Below are 23,074 nucleotides of genomic sequence, written 5' to 3'. Positions count from 1 at the left end.
CTCCCGGTCGCTATTCGCCGTGTGTGTGACTCACATCCCCCCCCCCCTCCCGGTCGCTATTCGCCGTGTGTGTGACTCACATCCCCCCCCCCCTCCCGGTCGCTATTCGCCGTGTGTGTGACTCACATCCCCCCCCCCCCTCCCGGTCGCTATTCCCTGTGGGGGGGTACTCACATTCCCCCCCCCCCCGTGTGTTTGAGACTCATATCCCCCTCCCTGTGGGGGGGGTAACACCCCGGTCGCTATTCCCTGTATGCGTGGGGGGGTAACCCCCCCCCCTTGCTATTCCCCGTTAGGGGGCTGACTCATATCCCCCTCCCTAGTTGCTGTTCCCTCTGTGTGTGTGGGGGGGGTGTAACTCACATCCTCTCCTCCCTGGTCGCTATTCCTAGGGTGGGGTGTGAGGCACTCATCCTCCTCCTCCCCAGTTGCTATTCCCTGGGGAGGGGAGTGTCATTCAGTTCCTCTACCTGCAGCTTTGCCACTCTGCAGTCACTATTCCTTGAGGAGGTTTATACCCATCAATTCCCCCTTTCCCCGAGTCACTGTTTCTTGGGGATGTCTCACACTCTCCCACCAGTTGCTATTGAGATTGAAGGGCATCTCGTTTCCCTTTCTCTTGGAGGGAGCTTTCACACCTCCTCCATCCCCAGTCACTATTACCTTGGTGGTTGGGCACAACATCCACCATCTTTGGCAGGAGTGCAATGATCTTGGTCATAGGGAGGAAGCTGCTCCTCCCTTGGTTAGGGCTGTGGTCATTACGCTGGGGTGCCACAGCTTCTCGTTGTCTGGCACATGCTAGGTCCTGGAGCACACTGATAGGGAATGAGGGTGGGACAGGAGGCGAGGGCAGGCAGCTGCTTTTTGGGAGGGCGTCGGGGCGAGTATGCTAATAAACCTTTAGGAGTTGGCTGGTCAATGGGAGTCTGGTGAGCTCCAGAAGAGGAAGTTTAGGGGTTTGGCATCATGTTGGAAGTGGAAAATGGGAAACAAGGACTTTACACCTCTTGGTTGAGCACGAGTGCTCAAGTTCCTTGATTTACACCCCCCTCTCCTCGTGTATGGGGACGGGTGAGATGCAGAAAATGTGGCTCAGCACCTCCTGGGGCAGTCTACTTTGAGGAGGGTTGGGAAGAAAACAGGTGTAGTTTCTTGCCTTTGGGAGTGCAGGCCTAAAATAGGTCACAGAGTTGCTTTCTCTGGGATTTGGAATTTTGTAAAAAACATAAACTTTCACCAGAAGCTTTCTCTCCTTTCTGCCTGTGAAATAGCAGCAGTCATTGAGTTTGAATATGCAATTCATGGCATTATCAATAAGAATATATGAATTATCATTTCATATTGAATTTTAAATTTTGTTAGTCCTTTTGACCTGAGTGGCTAGTCAAGGTTTGAGGGTCTGTGGGGAGTTTCCACCAACAGGAGGAACTGATGAAAGAGTCTGGTGCTACCTTTGATGCCATATTATTTATTTACATAGAATGTGTGAAGTCCTGTTTCCCCAAACACAGGAGGAACCAAAAATAACAGGAGGTAGTTTCTTTGCTCACAGTCCCAAGCTGCCTCTTGCCAGCTTCTCCAAGCTCTCTCTGTGTCGTCTGCTCTCTTCAGTCTTTCTGTCTCTGTTCCTGTCTCTCTCTTTCCTTGAGCTGTGTTTGTCCCACACACAGAGAGCCAGGTCTACTCTAATCCCTCAGACAGAGGCAAACACCTACAATATCTTTATCAAGCATTCTTAAAACTACAATACCCACCTGGGAAAGTGAGGAAACAGATTGACAGAGCGAGACAGGTACCCAGAAATCACCTACTGCAGGACAGGCCCAACAAGGAAAATATCAGAACATCACTGGCCATTACGTACAGCCCCCAGCTAAAACCTCTCCGCCACATTATCAACGATCTACAACCTATCCTGGAAAACAATCCTTCGCTCTCCCAGACCCTGGGAGGCAGGCCAGTCCTTGCTTACAGACAGCCCCCCAACCTGAAGCAAATACTCACCAGCAACTACACACCACACGACAGAAACACTAACCCAGGAACCAATCCCTGTAGCAAACCTTGTTGTCTACTCTGCCCCCATATCTACTCTAGCAACACCATCAGAGGACCCAACCACATCAGCCACACCATCAGAGGCTCATTCACTTGCACGTCTACTAAAGTGATATATACCATCATGTGCCAGCAATGCCCCTCTGCCACGTACACTGGCCAAAGCGGACAGTCCCTTCATAAAAGAATAAGTGGACACAAATGGGACATCAGGAATGGTAACATACAAAAGCCAGTAGGAGAACACTTCAGTCTTCCTGGACATTCTATAACAGATTTAAAAGTAGTTATACTTGAACAAAAAAACTTCAGAAACAGACTTCAAAGAGAAACAGCACAACTAAAATTCATTTGCAAATTTAACACCATTAATTTGGGCTTGAATAGGAACTGGGAGTGGCTGGCTCATTACAAAAGCAGCTTTGCCTCTCCTGGAATTGACACCTCCTCATCTATTATTGGGAGTGGAATACATCCACCCTGATTGAATTGGCCCTGTCAACACTGGCTCTCCACTTGTGAGGTAACTCCCTTCCCTTCATGTGTCATTATATAATGCCTGCATTTGTAATTTTCACTCCATGCATCTGAAGAAGTGGTGGTTTACCCACGAAAGCTTATGCTCAAATAAATCTGTTAGTCTTTAAGGTGCCACCAGACTCCTTGTTGTTTTTGAGGTCTACTCTAGAAAGTTTTGCTGGCATAGCTATGTTGGTTAGACATGTGGAAAAAAACATGCCCCTAAATAACATAGCTGTGCCAGCTCTTTCTACACAGGCTGTGATAGGCACACACCAACCGCCAAGTCCTTGGAGCATTTCCTAGTCCAGTGTCCTAGACCCTTATCCACTGAATATTCACAGAATTGCCAGGCTCAGTGTTCCCAAAGGAACAGAACACATTACTGTGTAAAGTATCATATTAGCCTGGATCTGTAAAAGCGGCAGAGTCCTGTGGCACCTTATAGACTAACAGACGTATTGGAGCATAGGCTTTCGTGGGTGAATACCCGCTTCGTCGAATGCATCCGACGAAGTGGGTATTCACCCAGCAAAGCTTATGCTCCTATGCGTCTGTTAGTCTACAAGGTCCCACAGGACTCTTTGCCTCTATTACTGTGTATGTTTCAGCAAGGTCCACTACCTTGCATAACACCACAGCACTTGGATATATTTATAGTGAAAACAAGAATAAGTTTGTCAAAGATTCAAGATTCTAGTAATAGTGAGTAAGAATATTGGAAACGATTACATATGAAACAAAATCATAACACACTCTTTTAGAGACTAAACTAACATTAACTTGTCAAAAGAAATTTTCTCTCTCCCAGAATTCTCTTCAGTGTTTTTAACCAAGGCGAGCTGAGACTTTTTTCATGAAACAAGACCACTGTCTTTTTGTACTTCCTCAGTGAAGGATGCTTGGGTGTCTTCTGAGCGCCCCTTCCCTCATAGTTAAGGAAACCTTTGAAGTGTACCCATGAGATAGGTTTTCTCTTCCTGTTACATTTTTTTTCTCTGAAGTCCTTACAATATTTCATTTGCTTTCCACACAGACTGGTGATAAGAAGCCTATTGTGAATGAGACAATACTCAATATACATGTGAACACAGATGAATAAACAACTTTTGTCTTTCAGAAAACATGTTTTTCACCTTAGCTGGTGACAAGTATCTACACACTGAAAATATATTCTTAAAGTGTGTGTCTCTCTCTCTCTCTCTCTCTCTCTCTCTCTCTCTCGCTCGCACTTCATACATAGTATTTGTACATATATTTTACGCTCCCTGGTGAACTAGAATATACACACCTCTACACGTCTTTGCCAGTTGGCATTGAGAGGTTCTTGGGTCACGGACTCTTCATTAATATGTTTAATCTTAAACAGATTTTAGACATTTCCTGTTGTTTGTTCCAGTTTTTTTCTTATCAAGTCTCTTGCTGATGAGATGTGACCTTTTTTTACAAAAAAGGCTATGTAGTAGATTACTTTTAAAAAATTCTAAATTCTACACTAGGTGGCTAATTTAAAGTAAGTCATCTATTTTTTGTGCATATGTGATTACCCGCAAATATACATTATCTTTGAGAGTGTCTTTCAGCTCCTTTCTTCTTGAGCAGGCACCATACTGGATTACATTGATTTAAAACTCCTGAAGCATAGATTACATAGTAGGAGAAAACATGAATCCATCAATCAAAACAAAACAGATGAAATAAAAATTTGTCCCACCAGCCTTGATGGCTACATATTTATAAAGGTAGAAAACTGTTTTCTTTAGTTTTAATAAGAGAGAGAACTCACATTGAAGTAACAACATTTGAACTGATGTAGCCAGAGTATTTTTGGTAGTGTGTCTTTGGGGAGTTGTGTATTTTTAAAGTATGAGATTTTATGTACAATAGATTCAAATTAATCTTTTGAAGCAGATCAGGTTAGTTAGATTAATATAGTGGGGTTAGTTTGGGTGAAGACCTATGTGACGCTTTTTCCCTGGATGTGTACATCAACTGCCTGTCTAAGTACTGAAGGGATCATTTACCCTCTAGTAGAAAATAATTTTAATTATAAATGCATATAGAAGTCTATACACATTGGGTAAAATGAATTTTCTTGTTGGACACTATAGCTCATGAGTGTTAACTGCACCTTGTGGAACTTACAATAAGGAGTAGTCCTTGGGAAGCTGGGTGGGAAGGAAAGCAGAGACCTACTTGGCAACTGTAAAAGTCAGAAAAGAAGCACCAGGAAGCCTCTGTCTGCTAATTTAAGGGAGTGGAGAGACAGTCTGTGTAAAGTGTTTGTTCAGGCTTGGATCCATGTTACTTTAAACATTTTTGAAAGTGCACCCTCTGGATTATGGGGCTGAGAGTTCATTTTGGGAGTTCTGACAGGTACACAATCCACTTAAATTTTGTTCTCGCAGTTTGACATCACAGTCTCTCTCGGTATTTCATAACTACCTGCTGTATAAACTTTGAAGTGAAATTGTGAAGAGTATGTTTAAATGGACGGCAATTACCATCACCCAGCTTTATGCTGTTGATTTAGTTTGTGGTAGACTTGATGTGACTCAACCAGATAATCTGAAAGTATCGTACTGAAATATATATTAACACATGATATTATTATTAACTCAAATCTGACTTAAACAAAGTCAATTTTCTGAGCAAATCAAAACACTAATTTGCCTTCTCCAGTAGTAGCGCAACATAAGACTCTTGGGGACTTGTTCTTTCTGTCCTGTGTAAGCATCAAGCTCTGTATCAGGGTAGGAGGGTATCTGTGTGCTGCTTTGCACACAGCTTTGCAGCGTCGCCCTTGACTCAAGCAGGAACAAAAGTAATGGGCTCCAGGAAGAGGTTGCAAAAACAGTCAGTAGTATGCAAGATCCTGAGTCCAGGGGGAGTAAGGAAGGAAATAGCAAAGGGTCATCAGATTCCAAGAGAAGCAGTATAGGATAGCTGCACTGATTTTCCCCAAATGCACTGATAAGTACATGTTTAGGCAGTTTGGTGTGAGATGGGCATACAGGCTTGGTTAGTACAGGGTAGTGTGGGGGCGGGCAAAAGCTGCTATGGGGCTATAGCTCAACCATGTTTGCTGTAAGCGGAACAAATGGGTGTTACATACGGTTTCAAAAATGTTTTGGATTGTAGTGTGGGTTGGCCTTTATGTGAGCACCTGAAGAATAGCTCACTGTAGGTGGATTTTTTTAATGGAAACAATAGATTTGGTTCCTGTGACACAGTACAATGTGACATAGAAACCAAGGGTGAGCCTGTATTAGCTGAGAAGACAATTTGTCACCATGAAAAAATGCCAGAACCAGTTTTGCTATAATTAGATAAACAGGAGTGGAGTTCAAAATAGATAACTTCTTAGACATTGGGTGTTAGTGTTGATGGGTGCAGAGAACAAGAGTAATTACTTAACATGAACAATCATGTTTATTAAGTAAATGTGATTACACTAGTAAAGACTGAAATTATCAAATGGTGGGGACTGTGATTAATAATTTACTTTGTTTATTTGATTTAACATTCATTAATATCTTTTTACTGCTTTAGAACTGTATGCATACTTTGAAAACTAAGTGAATTTACTCCGAGTCTCAATCTTACTTGACTATTAAGACAGATTTAAGTACATGCACAGATAGAATAATTAAGATGCTATTAAAGCCCAAACATATATAGTCATATTTTTAAAAAATGTAGTATAGTATATACTAAGGCTGTGGATTAATCTCAGTTAACTCACGTGATTAATTAAAAAAATTAACTGCGATTAAAAAAATTAATCGTGCTTAATCACACTGTTAAACAATAGAATACCAATTGAAATTTATTAAATATTTTTGGAATATTTTTCTACATTTTCAAATATATTGATTTCTGTTACAAACACAGAGTACAAAGTGTACAGTGCTCACTTAATATTATTTTTTATTACAAATATTTTCACCGTAAAAATGATAAAAGAAATAGTATTTTTCAGTTCACCTCAAGTGAGTACTGTAGGGCAATCTCTTTATCATGAAAGTGTAACTTACAAATGTAGGTTGTTTTTTTTGTTTGTTACATAGCTGCACTCAAAAACAAAACAATGTAAAACATACAAGTCCACTCAGTCCTACTTCTTGTTCAGCCAATCGCTAAGACAAACAAGTTTGTTTACATTTACAGGAGATACTGCTGCCTGCTTTTTATTTACAATGTCACCTGAAAGTGAGAACAGGCGTTTGCATGGCACTTTTGTAGCCAGCATTGCACGGTATATATGTGCCAGATATGCTAAACATTTGTACGCCCCTTCATGCTTTGGTCACCATTCCAGAGAACATGCTTCCATGCTGATGATACTTGTTTAAAAAAAAAAAAAAAGTGTTAATTAAATTTGTGACTGAACTCCTTCGAGGAGAATTGTATGTCTCCTGTTCTGTTTTACTCACACTTTGCCATATAGTTCATGTTATAGCAGTCTCGGATGACAGCCTAGCACATATTGTTAGTTTTAAGAACACTTTCACAGCAGATTTGACAAAGTGTAAAAAAGGTACCAATCTGAGATTTCTAAAAATAGCTACAGTGCTCGACCCAAGGTTTAAGAATCTTAAGTGCTGTCCAAAATCTGAGAGGGACAAGGTGAGGAGCATGCTTTCAGAAGTCTTAAAAGAGCAACACTCAGATGTGGAAACTACAGAACCCGAACCACCCAAAAAGAAAATCAGCCTTCCGCTTGTGGCATGTGACTTAGATGACAAAAATGAACATGCGTCGGTCCGCTCTGCTTGAATCATTATCGAGCAGAACCCGTCATCAGCATGGAAGCAAGTCCTCTGGAATGGTGGTTGAAGCATGAAGACACATATGAATCTTTAGCGCATCTGACTTTTAAATATCTTGCAACACCGGCTAAAACAGTGGGAGGTAAGGATTTAGCCTACAGGTCGTTAGCCTAATGATCTGAGTATATGCTTTTATGAAACAGATTCCTGTAACCCTTCACTTTAACTTCTCTTGGGTTATGGCAGGCTAGGTGTAACATTTATTTGCCTTCTTGCTGTGCTCGTCATAAAGGGAAATTTAATTGTCTTCCTTCCTTTTCTCCCTGAACAGCATATGCTCTGTACAAACAAAACTCTTCAAAAAGCATAGTTCTTCCTACTCATGCCAGAATGTTGTTTCTCTTGCTTTTTTGTGTCCATAAGAAACTGTCGGGGAGGACATCTAACACCCGTGGGCCGCAGGGATTGGCATGTGCACTCTTCTGTAAGAATAAGAAAGACACAAAGTAACTTTCTCTTGTGGTTTGGCTTTCACTTGCCACAAGCATTTCTATTTCTTTGCTCTCAGAAGTGGAAGTAAGCCAGAAACATGCTGAATGAGCTACATCTAGGTCCCAGCTAACCTACACAAAGCTACCATTTTTTGTTTTCTTATCCCTGGGCTTCCATTTTGCACATTTGCTTCGTGTCCTGGTGACCCTCTCTCCAGCTGAGAGCCCTGGTGTCCCATCACAATTACTTTGTGTAATGGCTTATTTAATGTTACAGGTCTTTACTTATTAGGCAAAAACTTCTCTTCAGACAATCAATTTAAAGGATTCACAGATGATAAATAATACTAAATGCTATTGACCTCTTTGAAGGCCCTTTCCCAGCAATATAGGATTGGTGAAGACTTACAAATATATCATTAGTGGTCTTATGGAAACCTACTTGTGATAGCTACTACCTACCAAATTCATAATCCATTTTGGTCAATTTCACAGTCATAGGATTTTTAAAATTGTAAATTTCATGATGTCAGAGCTATTTAAATCTGAAATTTCACATGTTGTAATTGTAGGGGTTCTGACCCAAAAAGGAGGGGGGTGTGTGGTGGGGGGTGTCACGTTACTGCTACCCTTACTTCTGCACTGCTGCTGGTGGCGGAGCTGCCTTCAGAGCTGAGCAGTTGGAGAGTAGGGATGTAAATATCGGTTTAAAAAGTTAACCGGTAAACGATTTAAAATATATCGTTTAATCAGTTAACTGAGGTCGCTCCGGCCGGCCTGGTGTGGGGCGGCCGGGGCTGGGGTCACTCCAGGCACAGGGCAGCCGGGCATGGGGTCGTTCCGGCCGGGTGTGGGGCAGCAGGTTTAATGGTAAAGGTTGGTTAACAGTAAGCCTAATGCTTACCGTTTAACCTTTTACATCCCTACTGGAAAGCAGTAGCTGCTCACCAGGAACCCAGGTCTGAAGGCACACTCACTGCCAGCAGCAGTAAGGATGGCATGGTTTGGTATTTCCATCCTTACTTCTGCGCTGCTGCTGGCAGGGTGCTGCCTTCAGAGCTGGCTACCCAGCCGACAGCTGCCTTTCTCCAGCCACCCAGCTCTGAAGTCAGCACAGAAGGAAGGGTGGCAATACCGTGACCCACCGTTTAAAAAAAACCTTCTGCACCCGCCCCCTGCAACTCCCTTTTGGGTCAGGACTCCCGATTTGAGAAATGTTGGTCTCCCCTGTGAAATCTGTATAATATAAAAGCACACAAAAGACCAGATTTCATGGTCCGTGATGCGTTTTCATAGCCGTGAATTTGGTAGTGCCCTAGTAATAGCTAAAGATCTGATTCAATTTAACTTTTTGACTAGTACATTGGCACATGTTCTAAGTACCACCAGATTTTGAATAGCCTTGCACTGAGTGTTAATCTCAGGATTAACTGTTGTCCTTCACCATTTAAGGGCCTAATCTTGTGGTCAGGTGCAGACCTATTGAGCTCAATGGTGCAATGCCTAATAATGAACACTATACCCCTATATGCTATAGGCTGGCAGAGATACAGGGGAAAACTGCAAAATTTAGAGGAAAATGCGGTGAAATGTGAAAGGAATTTTCCAGGTGTGTGGCTGCTTTTGTCAGGGTGGATTGATTCTAAATCACCAAGTGCAAAGCCTTGTTTTTCTAAATCATTGATTTTAATTAAATTTTCCGTTTGTACTTCAGTTATTTTCTAAAGAAAGGTGCATTCTCATAGGTATATATAACCATTGAAACATGTTGATTTACATCTAAATAGAGACATTACCGTAGATTTGGTACATCTTTTTGCTGCCTAAGGGGGGCACACTTAACTCTCTCTCTCTTTTTTTAAGCAATTACATAGTTCAGTACTCTCAGATTCTTATTAAATTGCACAATTTTAATATTAGAAAAAGGTGAACAATATATTTATTAGATAATTAACTTTTTGTTCATGATTTGTGTTAAGATGCATTAGGTTGGTAACTGTAATTTAATTAAACCGAAAACAGCATATAACATTTATTTTTATTAAACAAAATCTTAAATGTTTTGAATCCATAAACTTCTCTTATCTAAATGTTTTACATTTAGAATTAAATTATTTGTTAAACAAAGGCGTTAACTATGGACAGTGAAATAAGCTGATCATAAACACTTTGAGTTAGATTTCTCAACCTGAAGAAGAGCTTTATGTAAGCTCGAAAGCTTGTTTCTCTCACCAACAGAAGATGGTCCAATAAAATATATTATGACACCCGCCTTGTTTCTCTGATTATTTCAGGTCAGCCTGAGAAATTTTCAAATATGCCTTAGGGCATGGCTACACTTGCAGATGTAGAGCGCTTTGAGTTAATCCAGCCTTCAAAGAGCACAGTAGGGAAAGCGCTGCAGTCTGTCCACACTGACAGTTTCAAGCGCACTGGTGTGGCCACATTTGCAGCACTTGCAGTGGCATTGTGAGCTGTGCATTATGGGCAGCTATCCCAGCATGCAAGTGGCTGCAACGTGCTTTTCAAATGAGTGAGGTGGGGTGGAGTGTGACAGGGAGTGTGTTGTGTGTATGTGGGGGGAGAGAGAGTGGGTTTTTGGGGGGCTGAGAGCATGTCAGCATGCTATCTTGTAAATTCAGACAGCAGCAGACCCCCCTCGCCCCCCTCCCGCCTCTCTCTCTCTCTCTCATACACAACATTCCACACTAATGGTTGCTTTGTCTCGGAGCAATAAGCAGCCGGTTGTCAGAAATGGAGCTTTCAAAGGGCATTTCCGCATTCCTGCAGCCGATTCCAAACAATGACAAGAGTGGCCACTTGACTTAAGGGGATTATGGGACATTTCTGGAGGCTGATCAGAGTGCGGTAAAGCAACACCCCATTCACACTGGCGCCGCAGCGCTCCAGTGAGGGCGCAGCAAACGTTATTCCACTCGCCAAGGTGGAGTACCCAGTAGCGCTGTAGCCGTGGAGTCAGAGTGCTCTACGTGCCTTGCCAGTGTGGATGGGTAGTGAGCTAGTGCTTCCGGGGCTCCTTTGTTGCACTGTAACTCTCAAGTGTAGCCAAGCCCTCAGTCAGAGTGACTGGAGTTTAAGTTCTTACTCACCGAAGTCTCTTAAAAATGAGACGGTCTCCTAAATTACTTAATTGTCCTTCTAACTTTTAAAACTAGTAGATCTCATCTTCCCCTCTCCTCACTTTTATTCATAATTGAAAGAGAAGTAAAAGCAGGAAAACTTGTCTAAATCCCAATCAGTTTCTCTATTTTTGAATGGATTAGTTCAAATGAAGAAAATATTCTTTCTGTGCCTGCAGAAGAGGATACTGCTGTCAAAAGTTGATTTAGCAGTTCAGCAAACTGGTTTCTTGTGCTTAGCTACTGACTTTTTTTAAATTCAGAACTGAGCCAATCAGAGCTTAGGTAAGGAGAAGCTATAAAATAAGAGTAATGAGACCACTCAAGTGGGCTCAGTGGATGATCCTGATAAGATACATGGTATCTCCTGGAGTCAGAGGCCAGGTTCCAATACGTATTCTGATTTTGCCAGTCTTTCACCCAGTGGCACATCCCGAGTCCCCCACAGGATCAAGCCCTTAATACAGTACAACTTATGTCATATTTATAAAGCTTGACCTCAAAAGTTAGATGTTTTTTCTTTATATAGAAAAGCAGCCTTTAATGCAGAGTTTTTGACAGAGGCTCATTGATTCAGCATATTTTTTATTTAAAATGTTTTAAGAGATTATAACATAAGGCATTAACATATTTGTTAAATTCAGATTTCATTTTAAATGGGTTTATTTAAAAAAATCATCAATTTTTATCCATCCTGCTTTTTTTGGGGGGGGGGGGAGCGGGGGGGAAGACAACTGATCTTACACTAATACAATATATTGTGATATGTGTAATTGAAAATGTTAGGGAAATGAATGTTGTTCCATCTGTATCCAATTCTAGATAATACATTTAAATAAAGTACAAGTTTTACAGGGGTAACTGGGTAAACCTCTGGCCTGTGATATACAGGAGGTCAGATTAGATGATCTAGTGGTTCTTTCTGACCTTAAACTCTATGAATCAGAATGTATTTAATCCAGGTTCCAAACTGGATTAATCGGGTTTAAATATCCTGGGCTGGTACAAGGTGCTATGTGACCTTTTAATGAGGTGAGGACCATCTGGTTCTGTTTTCATGGGAAATACGGCAGTATAGCTCTTTTACTATCTTTCTGGGGTTAATGTTTACTACTCAACCAAATGGAAGAGTAAACCCACTGAATGACTGACATAATTACCTTCAGGGTGTTGTGGAGGTATCCTGTTCAAGTGTAGACTGTACTTCACCTTCACCTTTTAGCTTAAGAAATCATTCAGGCTCTGTGTATACAGACGGACTTGCTTAAATTGTGATGTCAGTATTTTTAAAATAGCCTAGGCAAGTACATTCAGGCCAACGTTAGTGCAGTAAAGTGGGAGCTAGAGGGCACTCTGGCTTTATCAAGGAATAAGTAAGGGACACTGAGTTAGATTCTGATTTACAGCTTTTCGGCTGTTTTTAAGACAGATAGCATTAGCTGCAATCACATTGCACTTTAAAGCTACCAAACAGCTTTGTTAAAACGCCATATTTAAACCTTGCAAACGTGTATCTGGAGAAGGGACTGTCTCAAACATGACTTAAAACTATAGTTGTAAAATGGACAGGACTTAAAACAACAATTTGCTTGATTTACGTGTACTATAGAGTTTAAGAAACTGGATGTTGCTAAGGTAACTACTGAATATCCAGGTTTCATTTGCCAGACTTTTGAACCTCTGTAGTAGTCCACTTGCAGGTGATATGTATAGTGCAACACTTTTTTTTTTTTTTTTTTAAAGAGAAAAAGTGGCACATTCAGTTGAAATTGAAAGGGACAGCTACTAAGCATGAAGGGACAGAGAGAACCCCCAGACGCATTTAATCCTGTCAGTGTATTGGGTAAGTCCAATACACTTTTGTAGAAGGGACTAACCGCCCAAATTTTCAAAAGTGTGCATTTTGCACACACAAAATGGATATTTGTGCATTCACCACCCTGACTTCTGTGCACACGTGAAAGGATGCATGATACCAGTGCTTAATTTGTGCCAGGGCGCATCTCTAGGCGTGGCAGTTCATAGCCCTGGCACCTCTGGGCTTGCTGTGTCAGTTATGAAAATAAAAAAGTTGTTTGAGCCCTGGCATCTTACTGCTTGATCCTCAGTACCTCTCTTGTTACAAATTAAGTACTGCATGAGACCCTTGAAAATTGAGCCAAAATGTCTGCCGAAGTTATAGAAAAGGAGCAAGATCGTAGAGTGTACTTTTCCAGAATGCCTTGATTGTCCTGAGCTTTTCTTGATTCCGTTGTGCTTAACGGAGACTTGCACAAGGTGTTTTACTGTTTAAGAAAGGACTCTTCTCCCAAGTGTTTTGGCAAGAGTTTGAGTTAAATAGGTGTAAATAAAACAAGTTGTAACAGTCCAGCCGAAAAAATCCCTTCTCTTTATCAGTTGCTCAGGTTTCATTCTCATGATGCGCTCATACCACGTGTTCTCCCATCATCCAGAGATTTTTCCAGCAAAAACAGAAAATACAAGTCCTAATATTTCTAATGGTTACTTTAAAGAATAAGGTCATGCTTTCTATAAATCATAATGTTTATAAAAAGCATTATACCTTTTTTTTTTTTTTTTTTTGCCGGCCACTTTTAAAATTTAGTTTCTATTATATTTCAGTTTCTAAAACTATAAAAGTCTGTAGGTACCCAGGTAGGTTCAACTAGGTTTGACCCCCACAGGGAGCTGAATGGTATACAAATAAAAATGTCACACTCTTTGCTGCTACTGTTGGCATGCCTGAAGACACTTTCCTGCTAGACTGAGTTAACATCTTAGGATATGCAGTTGATTACCAGGAGGGTTTTTTCAAAGAGAAAACCCTAGAACTTTAAAGGGTAGGGATGATGTCTATGTTTTAAATATATCCTATCTAGTTTGTCCTTCATATAAGTATTAATCCAGATACTCAGGTTAACCTTGGCTATCGAGGATGCTTGAGAACAAAATCAAACTGAAAAAATGCAATACAAAATTCTTTGGGTAACTGCCATTGTTCATTCTAGATACTTAAGGTCTGTATTCTAGTCAGGATGTGTCGTCTTACTAATTAATTTAAAAATCGAATTCTTACAAAATGTCTTTGGAATAGGATAGGGGAAATGTAAAGAGAGAGCATGGAGGTTTTTTCCTATTTTTGGGAGGGGTCCAAATTTAATCTCTACCTTTTTAAAAAAAAACTTTCGTTTCCACCATGTAACAAAGGATTTAGTGTTCTTCCATTGTTATGTAGCACCCAGGTCTGTAACAGTTTTATTTTTTGCTTTACAGGAATAATGGCCCAACCAGCAACGCCAGCATTGTCCGTCCATGATGAGGACTCCTCTGAAAGCAGAATGGTGGTTACATTCCTCATGTCAGCACTTGAGTCAATGGTTAGTGTGGCTAGTTGCTTCAGTATGTTAGAACTATGTCGCTCTCACATACAAAATTACAACATTTTCCTGAAAATTGTTGCATGCCATTTTCACTTATAGCTTTTATGCTTTACCTTTATGTAGACTACTCTGTAATAGAAGAATAGAACTGTAGAATACTAAAGAGTGAGTTGATAGCATGTTTTTCAGTAAAAAAAAAAAAAAAAAAAAAAACCTCAGTTCAGTCTCTACTCAAGCAAACCATGCTAATAATAATCATGACTTTTGACTATAGTGGAGATATGATCTGAACTGAGAGATTGCACTGTTAGGCTGGGATTTCAGACAGCAGTTGAGGGCAATTTGTAGTTTCCAACTGGTTAAGCCACTGTAAGGATAATTATAGTATGCTAGACTAGTGTATTCCTTGCCTGCTCTAGGGTCTTGCACTGGTGTAGTTGTACCAGTAGCTGAAAGCCAAGTATAGACATGGCCTTAGTCTTACAGGGTTAACTTAGGACAACAGTGAAAACACCACAGAACTGTTGAGCTTGGAGATGTTGAACAGGATTGCTTCTCCTGCTTCCCATCATGAGGATAATCCTGTGGCTAAGGCATGGGACCGGGAATTGGGGGTCCTCCTTGTGACTTTGAGTAAATCTATTAATCTCTGTGATTTGGCTTCCTCATGTTTAAAATGGAATAGATAATATTTATCCTCACAGGAGTGTTTTGCGGGTAAGGCCTTGTTCACACACAGAATTTGTACAGACTTTACTAAATGGGTTCAGAGATGGATGTAGTTAAGTTGGTGTATCCCCTTTGCATGAACACTCTCTTAAATCAGCTAAATCATTATAAGGCTAAATCAGTTTGAATGTTTACACAACGAGTTTAACTCAGGCCTGATCTACCCCAAAATTTAGGTCAACCTAATTACATTGCTCAGAGTTGTGAAAATTTCACACCCGGTACGATGTGGTTAGGTTGACTTAACCCCCACTGTAGACCGAAGTCTTCCTTCAGCCTATCCTCTGCCTCTCAAGCGGGATGGATTTACTACAGTGATGGAAAATCCCCTTCTGTCACTGTAGTGCTTATTCTACAGCAGCATAGCTGCAGTGCTTGTACTATAGACATACCATCACTCAGTTTCTGAACAGATTTAGTTCAGTTGGTACAAAGTGTGTAGACAACACCTAACTTCATGAATACTTCTAAAGTGCTTTTAGATTCTCAGATGAAAGGCACTATAGAAGTATAAATTATCTATTTCTAATGGATGGCATTGTGTTATTTGCAACAGCGTTGAGAGCTATACCATGGCAGCATTGGAAAATAAATTTTCTGCATGGTTTCATGTAAAATTGCATTAACTGTACTTTTAACTATTGTAGTTCAAAGCAGCTCTGTTTTTTTCTTTTATAGTGTAAAGAACTTGCCAAGTCCAAGGCAGAAGTCGCCTGTATTGCTGTGTACGAAACAGATGTGTTTGTAGTTGGAACTGAGAGGGGAAGAGCTTTTGTCAATACGAGGAAAGATTTTCAGAAGGATTTTGTTAAATACTGTAAGTTTCCAAAAAAAAAAAAAAAGGTATTTCACAAATACTTAATTATACATGATAGTACACTGAACTCTGTACCTAACAAGTGTTTCAATGCCTTGGACTTGCCATAATTGACAGAGTTATTATGTAGATCGGTGTTTAAGAACATTTTTTTTTACACAAACATGATATTCAACATCCACGGTTTAGTTCACAGTGGTATTTTTACCTCAGCCAAAAGGTAATGCTACAAGACTAGCTAATGTTGTTCTAAATGTGTTAAACTCTGTCTACACTGAAGGTGCAAAGTGGTGTTTTATATCATGTTTGCTAGCGCAGTTTTTAAAAAGCATCTTTTTTCTTAGTGTAGAAGACAGACTCTTAAGTAGTCAACTACTTTCAACTGTGAAAGACAGTCCCTTAATTCCTCAGGTGACTTCATATCTTTTCAGAGGATACATGAAGCTTTTGACATAGGTAGTAAAACCTTAGGGCTTGCCTACAGCTTTTTGTAGCGCCATAATTATATTGCACAGCATTAAGCTATGCTGACAGAAGCATGTTTATATGGTATGAGTGCATCCATACTTGGGGGTTGTCCTGCTTTAATTATATCTGTTTCTAAACTATACTGGTCTAGCTAAATGGTACAACTTTTGTGTGTAGACAAGGCCTAAGAGATGGCCCACTTAGAATATGCCAGACCGTCTTTCAAAAGCTTAATGACCTGTCTTGGAGCTTGTATTTCAACAATCAGTTTGCCCATCAAGAAAAATGGTTTCTGATGGTCCTTACATATTGGTCATTGAAGAATGTAGTTTTGCCTGGCTAAGTGGAGTTTTTGTTAAAAACTAAAAATCATCCTTCACCCTGTCTCCTTCGACTATTAAATATTGCTTGACTGACAGACATATTTCCCTCGCCTACCTTGTGTGTCTCATATCCTGAGACCAACACACCTACAACAACACTGCAAACAGACCTATTTAGTCCATCACAGAAACAGTGGACATACCTGAACAGTATTTTTGCTGCTGTTTAAAATTCTAAATCAGAGCTCATTCTCTCAGCACCCATTCTTTATTCATGGCGGGACTCTCAGTTGTTTAACTGTCATACAGAATTATATACACACACAGCTGCTATAGAAGTAATTATTCTGATTGATACGCAGTGAAGTTACTGTTCAAAATACAGCATTATAACTTCATTGAAGAATCAAATAGTAGATGAGGTGTTACTGAACCAAGTCCTTATTTAAACACAAATAGCTCTGGTAAATGTCAAACACTAAGAATAAGTATGATAAACACTTGATGGCAAATGAGTTGGATTATGCATGACTTTTGTCATTATGACTATCCTTCTTTAATTATCTCAATTTTCCACCTTTGAGTGATAATGGCTTCTGCAGCTTGTACTTCCCTGTTCTCAAGGTGGAATGAAAGAGTAGTATTGCTCCTTGTGTTGGTTAAGTCGTGTAATTCCGTGAATAAAACTTCCTGCTCCAGTATGGGCAGTGTCTGTTGCAGCAAGGCCACTAGGAGGCTTAACTCTCCATCGGATTTCTATTCCTACCCACTTCCTGTGGTAACATGAAGCTACTATTTTTGTGTGTAGTGTAGTAGCACTTGAAGGCCCTATTGTGCTATGAGCTGTACATAGTTTGGTGGTTTTCAACCTTTTTTCATTTGCAGATCCCTAAAAGATTTCGAATGGAGGTGCGCTCCCCTTTGGAAATTCAACCTGTGGTCTGCAGACCCCTACCACAGAAGTCTTAGATTAAAAACAGACTGAACAGCATTTAACTATAAATGTTTGCGTGTGCTTGGTGCTAAACTGTGGGCTTCTATGGTAATGATGACACTTCTGTAGGTGGGGGTATTCACATACTTTTGATAAGAAAAACAGAATGCCTTTTCTGGAATCTAAAACTTTATTTTCATAAAAAGAAAAGGAGGACTTGTGACACCTTAGAGACTAACAAATTTATTTGAGCATAAGCTTTTGTGAGCTACAGCTCACTGCATCCGATGAAGTGAGCTGTAGCTCACAAAAGCTTATGCTCAAATAAATTTGTTAGTCTCTAAGGTGCCACAAGTCCTCCTTTTCTTTTTGCGGATACAGACTAACACGGCTGTTACTCTGAAACCTGTTTATTTTCATAGTCACCTTTTGTGGACCCCTTAGTCATAGTCTCCGGACCTCCAGAGCTCCACTGATCCCAGGCTGAAAACCATTGACGTAAATATAAAGACAGGCCATACCGAGAAAAGTTTACCATCTAACAGACAAAGGGAGAGAGACAAGCAGGCACAGCAAGATTGTGATTTGCCCAAGGTCATGCAGAAAGTCAGTGGAAGAGCTGGGAAATGGACTCTGATCTTGTGTCCCAAACCATGCTTTAATCACAAGACCATCTTCTCATAAGGCTTTGCACTCAAGAGACTCGTAGCATACCACCCTTGCATTGGATTGTACATAGTGTAAACATAGGGTTTTTTATGGAAGCACAATATTTTGATGTCCAGTTTATCCAGATCCTTCCTTTGTTTCACTCCAATTTACAGGGTATTCATACTTGTAAAGTGTTCTTGTCTACTACACTAAACCAAGGGAGGATTGTGTTAAGTAGAAAGGATCAACCAGTACAGTGGTGTTACCGGTATCCTTCCCCAAATGCTTCATGATTTAGATGTGATCAATCTTTGCCAACCTAAGGACCAAGCGTTCTGCTCCCGTACTAGATTTCAGTGATTTCTTTTGTTTTAAACAGTTGCCTTATTGTAAAGGAGATGTGCTAACTTTTCATGAAGTTAGTATTCCTAATCTGTGTTACAACCTGTATTTGTGGGAAATTGGCTCTCTCTGATTTAGTGGGGATTTTTGTTGTTTGGGGTGTCTGGTTTTTATTTGGTGCTGACCTCATTAAATCCACCTGCCATCTGGTACCATAAATGCTGTTACCTTTGGATAACAGTTTTGGGATTTTTCTTTCTGCTTGATGGCGGCCTAGTCTGTAAACGAGTCACGATACCCAAGATTGAGGCACTGTGGAATTCTTACATAAGTTACCAGATGTAAACGAGACTCTTTACCCTTTTTGTTTGCTTGGCAATATATTGCTAGTTGTTCAGTGCTTCTAGTTTCCCACAGTGGTATTTGTACAAACAATAAACCTTTGGTGTCAAGAATGTTAAAATTGCAGTGCTTCGTTGGATGAAACTTCTTCAAACCTAATAGATATTTCTTCGTGGAATCATTTTGGTTTAGAAGGGTTGTAAAACAGACCAGAAGAAGAGATTTATTTATTTTATTTTTTGGGGTGGGGGGGAGAAGCAAGACTGAGAAAAGGTCAAATAACTCATATCTAGTACTCTGTGTAAAGGTTGACTTAATTATTCTTAATAAATTAATGTTTGTTCTAGCTTTAACTGTCCCAGTGATGCTGATTCCACCACCTCCCTTGGCAGCTTGAACTGTTCTTGTAACTAGGGTTTATAACAGTTTTCCTAATATGAAACTCAAAACCAGGGAGGCCTTCTCCCCCCACCCACACCTTTCCCTTCAGTTAAGATGTGAACGTGCAATAAGCATGTTTTGAGACATTAGTAGGTCCTCTAGAAAAACCAGGGAAGGCCAGAATTGATCCTGCCATTTCTCAGGTTAAAAAAAAAAGGGGGTGGGGGTGGGGGCAGTGGAAATAAAAATCTCTTGGAAGCCATATTTTTAATCATAAAAGAACAGAAAAGGCACAAGCTCAGTGTTTAAAAATAATCATTTGCAGGTCACTTTTTAAGCCAGTTGTGTTCTGTATGTTGAGAATATTGATTCCTGATTTGCTTTTACATGTCTGTCAGACAATTAGTTTTCTTTTTTTTAAAGTATGTGTGGACTAAATCATCATGCTGTTAAGTATTTCTGCGTTTCTTTTCATGTCAGATTTGCTTGCTCTTCTTCCCTGTTATGTTGTAGAGCCAGTGTTTTTTTCCTTTGTTTCCACTGCTTCACTCTTTTTTTTTTTTTTTTGGTCCCTTTTTGCATGTTTTGTAAATATAGGCAGTGTCTGATAACTAGCAGGGCTCAGGATCTGAGACTCATTTTTGACTGTTAGTAATGGGTGTAATTTAGTGGGGCTCTGGTGATGGAAACAAGTTTAAATTGCAGGTAAACAAACCGGCCTGGCCCGCCAGGGGCTTTCCCTGATGGGCCGCATGCCAAAGGTTGCTGATCCCTGGACTAGATTAACCCCATTACCTCTTCATGCTACTTTAGTTGCACCTGCTAACAACTATGTAAATGAAGTGTAACAACACCTGATTCCTCCCTTCTAGCTAATATGACTACCACTATCACATTCGAATAGCATATTTTTCTTATTATTTCTTGTAAACCTTCTGGAATAGTAAGGACAGTGCTAAACTTGTGGTGGTCTTTGAATATACATTATTTCACCATTAGCAGATGCGTTGAATTTTACAAAGATAGCCACTGAACCAGGAACTTATTCATAATGTCAGAATACCAGTGGAGCATAAGAGAAAAGCTTAAGGATTAGTTTCATGCCAGATACTTTTATACTAAGGCACCAGTCCAGTCTTAGCTTGCTCACTAAAAGTTCTCATCGAATGTAATAGGATATTATCGTATATCAGTATTTTGGGATTCAGATGTAGAGTAAAATGTCTCAAGTTTGAAATCAAGAGTATGGAATGGCTCCCGTCGTGTATGTAAAGCTATTTAGAAACTTTTCAGTGTAAAGCACTTTATTTTAATGGGTAGAGGTTTTAGTTGTAATACCTATTGATCAATTTTGATTTCCTTACTGTATATTTAAAGGACATTCTTTGTACAGTAAAAGCTGCTTTATCCGTCACTTCACCAATCAGAAAGCTTTATACACGGCATTTCTGATCTTCATTGAAATTCCAGTTTATAGTCCCATTGGTGTGGGGCCGGCAGGGGGTTGGGGCGTGGGAAGGGGTGTGGAGCACAAGCTCTGGGAGGAAGTTTGGGTGAAGGAGGGGGCTTGTGCCCAGAGCCTGTGCCCCACATCCCCTTCTGCACCCAAACTCTGTCCCTCTTAGTTAACCAGCATTTTTCACTTACCAGCGCCCCCGATTCTCCCAACATGCCAGTTAAAACAGCTTTTACTGGAGTTACTTTGTGTGCGTATATTACTAGTGCAAATAGTGACATACCATTCTATAACTTACTGGCATTCTTTTATGTCACTCAGAAGCTAATTTTAACTGTAAACCCACTTATCAAGTTAACACAACACATTGAAGAACACCTGCAAATAAACAAATAAAATACTAGATAACTGTAGTTCACCGCAGGTATCTTGACTGTGTGCAGAACATAGGGTGCAGACATTGACTCTCAGCTGTACAGCAAGAATGCAAGATGATTAAAGGGACAGAGTCAACTTGAAAATCACAGTGGCAGCTGAAGTTTTTATCTGCTCTTGTTACAAGCAGCACCTAGGAATACCTTAAATGAAAGAAATTGGAGGATTTTGATTCCCATCACCCCATCACTTTTATTTACTTCCTCCATTTGACAGTACTTTCTGCACAGTCCATTCCAAACTGGTGCTATTGGTTCTTTGCACTTCCTTTTCCAGACTTTGGGCTAATTTCACTCTCATGCACTGTTATAGAGGTAGCAGGCAGAAAGCTACTGTAAATACACTCATCTTCAAGCTTTATTGGTAGTAACAGCAGTGAAGATGGTGCTGAGCAGGCAGGTGTGCGTGCAGAGAGAAAAGAAAGAATAGTGGACCTGAACCTGGTGGTGGTTGGTTGTCTTGGGTACGCTCAGAAGACCCTCCTGAACAAAATTAGGATAGCAGAAGAACCCTTACAAAACTTTTTTTAAAAAAAGGAAAATATCTTTTTGAAAGTCGGAACACTCTAAAATAGTACATTCTATTAGAAAAATGTTCCTTTTAGATCAATATGATCAGTGGTACATTGTTCTTACACTAGCTCAGAACTCTTCCATTCTAGTATACCAAATAAAGCAACCTAAAAAACGATAACCGAGGTTCGGTGCTATCAACTTGGATTCAAATTTCTGGCTAATCAGTGCTAGCCATTCATGTTTTGTTTTTTGTCATAAGACAACCCATGGCAATAACTGATTTCTACAATAAGTATAATGCAGATTCATAGCGGAATGTAACAACTCTCTTCATAATTGATTGTCTTTTATTAAGCCTACCATTGCTTGTCTCAAGTAACTGCAAAGTGCTATTAAATACTCTAATGAAATCACACAACAATATCTTCATTTGGTTGACAAGGGAAGTTTATATTTGCATTATCCCTATTTAGATTATAGCTTAATGAGGCAGGGACAATGTAATCTTCTGGGTTTTGTTTTGATTTTGATTTTTGTAATAAAATGCTAAGCACACTATTGACACTTAACAAATAAGCTACTGTTTCTTTTTCAATAGAATAGCTTTTCATCTGAAAAAAATCAGTGGTGCAGCTAACAATACTTTGAACTTCTATAGTACCTTTTGATCCAAGAATCTAGGAGCACACATTAGAAACAGTCATTAATTTAATCTCCACAGAACTTCACTGAGGTAGGTAAGTATTAGTCCCCTTTTCTATTATTTGTAGTAGCACATAGAATGTGCTCGGTATTGTCTCTACACAGGAAGAAACAGTCCCAGGTGATTTAAGTGTTCAACTCCCGTACTCTGAGTGGGAGCTGGACACTTCAGTGCCCTTTGGAGATTTTCAAAGACATGAAGAAGGCAAGTGACTTGGAGGGTAGAGGTGATATGTATAGTTAAATATGTAGAATTTTATGTAGATTACTTGTAGATTTTTATTAAATAGACATCACCTGATCAATCCACAGCAGTGTTCCCTCTAACTTTTCCCACACGTGTGGAATGAATTTTGTTATGTGAGACTCATCCACCCTCCTAGCTCTCTATCCCCGCAGAGCACCTTGGCTGGGGCGGGGAGATGCACCTCTTCCCCGGCCCCTGTGCTGGGGCTGGGTTGGGGCCAGGACAGGGGCACCTCTCCCCCGTCTACAGCATGTCCAGGGCAGGTCTGTGCTGGGGCCGGTGGGGAGAGGTGCCTCTCCCTGCTGCAGCAGGTCTGGGGCTTCGAGAGACGCATCTCTCCTCGCTGCAGCCCTGAGCCCCTGCGCAGGG

At 40.4% G+C, this 23,074-nt stretch overlaps 1 protein-coding gene across 6 annotated transcripts in view; it reads left to right on the top strand.

The window, feature by feature from the left end:
• The window catches only part of GTF2I (general transcription factor IIi), a 76,241-nt gene that overhangs the window by 515 nt on the left and 52,652 nt on the right, over positions 1-23,074 (top strand). For all 6 annotated transcript variants that reach the window (XR_012642273.1, XR_012642271.1, XR_012642272.1 and 3 more), the window contains exons 2-3: positions 14,257-14,360; positions 15,771-15,909. Coding sequence is in view for 2 of the 6 variants with exons in the window: in XM_074974914.1 (XP_074831015.1) it covers positions 14,262-14,360; positions 15,771-15,909 (238 nt within the window). In the remaining 4 variants the exon portion in view is untranslated. The remainder of the gene's footprint in view (positions 1-14,256; positions 14,361-15,770; positions 15,910-23,074) is intronic.

Source organism: Natator depressus, chromosome 17, assembly GCF_965152275.1.
Source record: "Natator depressus isolate rNatDep1 chromosome 17, rNatDep2.hap1, whole genome shotgun sequence".
Lineage (NCBI taxonomy): Eukaryota > Metazoa > Chordata > Testudines > Cheloniidae > Natator > Natator depressus.
The sequence above is the reverse complement of the archived record's forward strand: the minus strand, read 5'-3'. Positions and strand labels throughout refer to the sequence as shown.